This window comes from Microcaecilia unicolor, chromosome 8 (genome assembly GCF_901765095.1).
Source record: "Microcaecilia unicolor chromosome 8, aMicUni1.1, whole genome shotgun sequence".
In the NCBI taxonomy this organism is placed as follows: Eukaryota; Metazoa; Chordata; class Amphibia; order Gymnophiona; family Siphonopidae; genus Microcaecilia; species Microcaecilia unicolor.
Genome location: NC_044038.1, coordinates 129,534,118 through 129,542,082, shown reverse-complemented (window position 1 = coordinate 129,542,082; position 7,965 = coordinate 129,534,118). Strand labels below are relative to the sequence as shown.

The following is a 7,965-nucleotide window of genomic DNA, read 5'->3' as shown; positions in this document are numbered from 1 at the left end:
TACATAAAATGCTATTTCAATAATTATTTTATTTCAGTTATATCCCACGTTATCTCAATAGATCAGGCTCAAATGTGGCTAACAACTTATTGTGATTAACAGTACAAAAAGCGATGTGGGATAGTATACATTAAGTAGTAATAAATAGTAAACATAGTAGATGACGGCAGAAAAAGATCTGCACGGTCCATCCAGTCTGCCCAAGAAGATAAATTCATATGTGCTACTTTTTTATTTGTACTGTCCTCTTCAGTGCACAGACCGTATAAGTCTGGCAAGCCCTATCCCCGCCTCCCAACCACCAACCCCGCCTCCCAACCACCAGCTCTGGCACAGACCCTATAAGTCTGCCCAGCACTATCCCCGCCTCCCAACTACCAGTCCCGCCTCCCACCACCAGCTCTGGCACAGACCGTATAAGTCTGCCCAGCACTAACCCTGCCTCCCACCACCGGCTCTGGCACAGACCGTATAAGTCTGCCCAGCACTATCCCTGCCTCCCAACCACCAGCCCCGCCTCCCACCACCAGCTCTGGCACAGACCGTATAAGTCTGGCCAGCACTAATCCCGCCTCCCAACCACCAGCCCCAGCACAGACCGTATAAGTCTGCCCAGCACTAGCCCCGCCTCCCAACCACCAGCCCCGCCACCCATTCTAGGCTAAGCTCCTGAAAATCCCTTCCTTCTGCACGACTCCTTTATGTTTATCCCACGCATGTTTCAATTCCGTTACCGTTTTCATCTCCACCACCTCCCGCGGGAGGGCATTCCTAGCATCCACTACTTCAATCTCATTTCATGTCCTCTCTCATTCTACCATCTTCCCATCTCCGGAAAAGGTTCGTTTGCGGATTAATACCTTTCAAATATTTGAACGTCTGTATCATATCACCCGTTTCTTCTTTCCTCCAGGGTATACATGTTCAGGTCCGCAAGTCTCTCCTCATACGTCTTGTAACGCAAATCCCATACCAACCTCGTAGCTTTTCTTTGCACCGCTTCAATTCTTTTTACATCCTTAGCAAGATACGGCCTCCAAAACTGAACACAATACTCCAGGTAGGGCCTCACCAACGACTTGTACAGGGGCATCAACACCTCTTTTCTTCTGCTGGTCACACCTCTCTCTATACAGCCTAGTAACCTTCTAGCTACGGCCACCACCTTGTCACACTGTTTTATCGCCTTCAGATCCTCAGATACTATCACCCCAAGATCCCTCTCCCCATCCGTACCTAGCAGACTCTCACCGCCTAACACATACGCCTCTCAATGAGGATTGAGTAATTACAATATTTAATATGGAAATGAATGCTAGATGCAAAAAGGTTAACAATTTACAGTCATCCATAAATAACAATTAGATGGAACTGAGAAATTGAAACACTGTTCAATTAGGGGGTTAAATTAATTATGATCATCCGTGAAAAACTGCTTAAACAGAGAGGCTTTAAGGTATTTCCGGAAATCAAATAATTAGGTTCCCATCTGATGAATTTCGGGAGGGAATTCCACCATTTTGTATAGAGGTACAAGAATCCTGAGGTGTAGATTGACTTGTAGATCACGTTTCTGCAACTGGAATAGCGGAGGGTTAGATAAACTTTTGAACCGGGAAGAGTACTGTGAAGGACGAGATCAGTTAAAGGTTGTATATAATCAGGGATTAAGTCACAGAGTTTTGAAACCAAATGTGCATAGTTTGAATATTATTCTGGATTTGACAGGGAGCCAGAGTAACTTTATAAGCAAAGGGGCTGCACTTTCAAATCTCGTAACCTTGTAGACTAATCTAGTTGCTGTATTTTGAGCTGTGTGCTGTTTTATTAAGGAAGATTCCTTACAGCCAGAAGGCCACTACTCCATCCTCATCCTCCTCGATCTTTCTGCCACTTTTGACACTGTCAATCACGATTTACTTCTCACCACACTGGCCTCATTTGGGTTCCAGGGCTCTGTCCTCTCCTGGTTCTCCTCCTATCTCTCCCACCACACATTCAGGGTGCACTCTCATGGATCTTCCTCCACTCCCATCCCGCTATCTGTTGGAATTCCCCAGGGATCTGTTCTTGGACCCCTTCTCTTCTCTATCTACACCTCTTCCCTAGGCTCACTGATCTCATGGCTTCCAGTATCATCTTTACGCTGATGACACCCAGCTCTATCTCTCCACACCAGACATCACCGCAGACACCCAGGCCAAGGTATCGGCCTGCCTATCCGACATTGCTGACTGGATGTCCAACCGCCACCTGAAGCTGAACATGTCCAAGACCGAGCTCCTCGTCTTTCCACCTAAGCCCACTTCTCCTCTTCCCCCACTCTCTATCTCAGTTGATGGCACCCTCATCCTCCCCGTCTCATCTGCCCGCAACCTCGGGGTCATCTTCGACTCCTCCCTCTCCTTCTCTGCGCATATGCAGCAGACTGCCAAAACCTGTCGCTTCTTCCTTTTCAACATCAACAAAATTCGCCCTTTCCTCTCTGAGCACACCACCCGAACTCTCGTCCACGCTCTCATTACCTCTCGTCTCGACTACTGCAACTTGCTCCTCACTGGCCTCCCACTCAGCCATCTATCCCCCCTTCAATCCATTCAGAACTCTGCCGCACGTCTCATATTCCGCCAGAACCGATATACTCATATCACCCCTCTCCTCAAGTCGCTTCACTGGCTTCCGATCAGATACCGCATCCAATTCAAGCTTCTCCTCCTTACTTACAAATGCACTCACTCTGCTGCTCCTCACTACCTCTCTATCCTCATCTCCCCCTACGTTCCTGCCCGTAACCTCCGCTCACATGACAAATCCCTCCTCTCAGTACCCTTCTCCACCATTGCCAACTCCAGGCTCTGCTCATTTTGCCTTGCCTCACCCTATGCCTGGAACAGTCTTCCTGAATCCCTACGCCAAGCCCCCTCCCTACCCATCTTCAAATCCTTGCTTAAAGCTCACCTCTTCAATGCTGCATTCGGAACCTAACCTTTCGAACATATAAGTTGCCCCAATCTGTCTGACCTATCAGATTAATTGTACATTTGTCTTTTAGATTGTAAGCTCTTCGAGCAGGGACTGTCCTTCCATGTTAAATTGTACAGCGCTGCGTAACCCTAGTAGCGCTTTAGAAATGTTAAGTAGTAGTAAATGGCATTACAATAATCGAAGTGTGATAATACTAACGTTTATACTAAGGTTCTAAAAAGAATAGATGCCTATTCTTTTTAGTTTCCACATTGCTTTAAAGGTTTTTGTGATGACTGCTTGGACTTGGATGTAGAATAATATTTAGGAATCAATTATTATACCAAGTATCTTTAGTAGGGATGCCAATGGATAATTTACATTATCAATTGTGAAGTTGTGATAGTTTATTACACTGTGAGGGTTAGATAATAACAATTTTGTTCCAACATAAAACTATAACAACATTAAAAATGAAAGCCAATGCACATCAGTCTTACTAAACCTTTTAGAATAAAAATGTGCAATTTCTTTCATATGTGCACTATACTATACATAATGCTGTTGTGGTCTGTATAATACCTGTGGACAAAGAGCTTCCAGCTGGCTTGCAGACATACGAACAAGTTTCACACCTTCTTCATTGTTTGAAATTGAACAAGCCAAGTTAGCAACCTACAATGGGAAAAACAGAACACTTTTAGAAATTACATTTTTCAAAAGAGTTGTTTTTCTGCATTAAACATTTTTTTGGTGTTTTCCCTATTTCTCTAGGGTGTAAGTACAAAATGCCCAAATTGTAGTTATTTGCACTTCATCAGAATTGAAGGCTGCATTAAGAGGTACCACAGTTCTTTGAAGCATTGGGTGTAGTTATTACAATAGATATGGATACATTTTATTAATTATCTTTCTCCTTTTACTATGTAGAATTGATTCTGATCTGCACACATGGGCTCCATAATCAGTTCTCATTCATACACACTGTACACATGCTATCCATCTCTGTACCTACCCAATTTTTCAAAAACTTGGTTGTGTGGAACCTGAAAAAAAAAAACAAAAGGTGGAACTGACAGGTGGACTGTCAATTCCCTTTCCTCAAGTCTTATCAGACTAGGCCAGTTAAATGGGATATGTTCACCTATCAGCAGATACAGACAGAAAAAGCTCAGAGCTGCCTTCACTTCCCCTTACAGCAGGGGGTTCTCAATTCAATCCTCGGGACACACCTAGCCAGTCAGGATTTTACGATATCCACTACATTTGGCATCCTGACTGGCTAGGTGTGTACCGAGGACTGGATACAAAACCTCTGCCTTAGAGGGATAGTGCCGTCTACTGCTTTTCAATATACTTATATCAAAGCTAAGAATCCAGGTAAGACTCATCCAAAAATAAGACACTGAGGGTGTTTTAAGAGCTCAAAAGAAAGCAAACACCAGACTTGATGCACCCAAGGACCTACATCTGGATAAAAACCCCCCAATGCCTGCATGAAAACCCCTCCAGCCTATGTCTAGCAAGGCCGGGGTGAGCCTGGGTCCACCCCCACCCCTGGGTGAGCTCCGTCAATGTGGTCGGCTACTCCCAATACCAGTGTGAAAACAACTTTGAGTGAACTCTGTCTACATGGCTGAAGTTTTTCACTACTTGAGAAAAGTTATCTGCACTCAATCAACTGAAATCTGGTAAGCAACAAACTCAGCTGGTCAGGTAAAAAACAAACTCAGCTGGTCAAAGAGCTTGGCATCAATGAATCTACTCTAAGAGGGTGGAGGAAAGAAGAAAAAGCTGCAAGGTATGCCCTGTATTTTAGAAAAGAAAGCAGGATTACAGAGGAAAAAAATTAAAGTGGCTGGTGATGAAAACTTGGATTCACAGTTATATCCAGTGCTTTTTTTTGTAGGAAAAAAGGTACCAGTACTCATTATGGGCAGGGTCACCATCTATGGCTCCATCCCAATGGTAGCCACACCCCTTATACCAGCCATTGCGCATATAAGCAGTATAGCGAATGCTACATACCTGTAGAAGGTATTCTCAGAGGACAGCAGGCTGATTGTTCTCACTGATGGGTGACGTCCATGGCAGCCCCCTCCAATCAATCTTCACTAGCAAAGGCCTTTGCTAGCCCTCACGCGCCCATGCGCATCGCGCATGCGCGACCGTCTTCCCGCCCGAACCGGCTCGTGTTCGTCAGTCCCGTATATAGCAAGACAAAGACAAGGGAAGACACAACTCCAAAGGGGAGGCGAGCGGGTTTGTGAGAACAATCAGCCTGCTGTCCTCGGAGAATACCTTCTACAGGTATGTAGCATTCGCTTTCTCCAAGGAAAAGCAGGCTGCTTGTTCTCACTGATGGGGTATCCCTAGCCCCCAGGCTCACTCAAAACAACAAACAAGGTCAATTGGGCCTCGCAACGACAAGGACATAACTGAGATTGACCTAACAACTTATCCAACTAACAGAGTGTAGCCTGGAACAGAATAAACATGGGCCTAGGGGGGTGGAGTTGGATTCTAAACCCCGAACAGATTCTGAAGCACTGACTGCCCGAACCGACTGTCGCGTCGGGTATCCTGCTGCAGGCAGTAATGAGATGTGAATGTGTGGACAGATGACCACGTCGCAGTTTTGCAAATCTCTTCAATAGTGGCTGACTTCAAGTGGGCCACTGACGCTGCCATGGCTCTAACACTATGAGCCGTGACATGACCCTCAAGAGCCAGCCCAGCCTGGGCGTAAGTGAAGGAAATGCAATCTGCTAGCCAACTGGAAATGGTGCGTTTCCCCATAGACACTCCCCTCCTGTTGGGATCAAAAGAAACAAACAATTGGGCGGATTGTCTGTTGGGCTGTGTCCGCTCCAGATAGAAGGCCAATGCTCTTTTTGCAGTCCAATGAGTGCAGCTGACGTTCAGCTGGGCAGGAATGCGGACGGGGAAAGAATGTTGGCAAGACAATTGACTGGTTCAGATGGAACTCCGACACTACCTTCGGCAAGAACTTAGGGTGAGTGCGGAGGACTACTCTATTATGATGAAATCTGGTGTAAGGGGCCTGGGCTACCAGGGCCTGAAGCTCACTGACTCTACGAGCTGAAGTAACTGCCACCAAGAAAATGACCTTCCAGGTCAAGTACTTCAGATGGCAGGAGTTCAGTGGCTCAAAAGGAGGTTTCATCAGCTGGGTGAGAACGACATTGAGATCCCATGACACTGTAGGAGGTTTGACGGGGGGCTCTGACAAAAGCAAACCTCTCATGAAGCGAACAACTAAAGGCTGTCCTGAGATCGGCTTACCTTCCACACGGTAATGGTATGCACTGATTGCGCTAAGGTGAACCCTTACAGAGTTGGTCTTGAGACCAGACTCAGACAAGTGCAGAAGGTATTTAAGCAGGGTCTGTGTAGGACATGAGCGAGGATCTAAGGCCTTGCTGTCACACCAGACGGCAAACCTCCTCCATAAAAAGAAGTAACTCCTCTTAGTGGAATCTTTCCTGGAAGCAAGCAAGACACGGGAGACACCCTCCGACAGACCCAAAGAGGCAAAGTCTATGCTCTTAACATCCAGGCCTTGAGAGCCAGAGACTGGAGGTTGGGATGCAGAAGCGCCCCTTCGTCCTATGTGATGAGGGTCGGAAAACACTCCAATCTCCACGGTTCTTCGGAGGACAACTTCAGAAGGAGAGGGAGCAAGATCTGACGCGGCCAAAAAGGAGCAATCAGAATCATGGTGCCTTGGTCTTGCTTGAGTTTCAACAAAGTCTTCCCCACCAGAGGTATGGGAGGATAAGCATACAGCAGGCCTTCCCCCAATCCAAGAGGAAGGCATCCGATGCCAGTCGGCCGTGGGCCTGAAGTCTGGAACAGAACTGAGGGACCTTGTGGTTGGCTCGAGATGCAAAGAGGTCTACCAAGGGGGTGCCCCACACCTGGAAGATCCGGCGCACTACTCTGGAGTTGAGCGACCACTCGTGAGGTTGCATAATCCTGCTCAATCTGTCGGCCAGACTGTTGTTTATGCCTGCCAGATATGTGGCTTGGAGCAACATGCCGTAACGGCGAGTCCACAGCCACATGCTGACGGCTTCCTGACACAGGGGGCGAGATCCGGTGCCCCCCTGCTTGTTGATGTAATACATGGCAACCTGGTTGTCTGTCTGAATTTGGATAATTTGGTGGGACAGCCGATCTCTGAAAGCCTTCAGAGCGTTCCAGACCGCTCGTAACTCCAGGAGATTGATCTGCAGATCGCGTTCCTGGAGGGACCAGCTTCTCTGGGTGTGAAGCCCATCGACATGAGCTCCCCACCCCAGGAGAGACGCATCCGTAGTCAGCACCTTTTGTGGCTGAGGAATTTGGAAAGGGCGTCCCAGAGTCAAATTGGACCAAATCGTCCACCAGTACAGGGATTTGAGAAAACTCGTGGACAGGTGGATCATGTCTTCTAGATCCCCAGCAGCCTGAAACCACTGGGAAGCTAGGGTCCATTGAGCAGATCGCATGTGAAGACGAGCCATGGGAGTCACATGAACTGTGGAGGCCATGTGGCCAAGCAATCTCAACATCTGCCGAGCTGTGATCTGCTGGAACGCTCGTACCCGGGAGACGAGGGACAGCAGATTGTTGGCCCTTGTCTCCGGAAGATAGGCACGAGCCGTCCAAGAATCCAGCAGAGCTCCTATGAATTTGAGTCTCTGTACTGGGAGAAGATGGGACTTTGGATAATTTATCACAAACCCCAGTAGCTCCAGGAGGCGAATAGTCATCTGCATGGACTGTAGAGCTCCTGCCTTGGAATTGTTCTTCACCAGCCAATCATCGAGATAAGGGAACACGTGCACTCCCAGCCTGCGAAGCGCTGCTGCTACTACAGCCAGGCACTTCGTGAACACTCTGGGCGCAGAGGCGAGCCCAAAGGGTAGCACACAGTACTGGAAGTGACGAGTGCCCAGACGAAATCGCAGATACTGCCTTTGAGCTGGCAATATC

At 47.5% G+C, this 7,965-nt stretch overlaps 1 protein-coding gene across 2 annotated transcripts in view; it reads right to left on the bottom strand.

Annotated features, from left to right (window-relative positions):
* The window catches only part of CTNNA1 (catenin alpha 1), a 449,363-nt gene that overhangs the window by 118,668 nt on the left and 322,730 nt on the right, over window positions 1-7,965 (bottom strand). For both annotated transcript variants that reach the window (XM_030212635.1, XM_030212634.1), the window contains one exon: window positions 3,547-3,639. In XM_030212635.1, coding sequence (XP_030068495.1) covers window positions 3,547-3,639 — 93 coding nt within the window. The remainder of the gene's footprint in view (window positions 1-3,546; window positions 3,640-7,965) is intronic.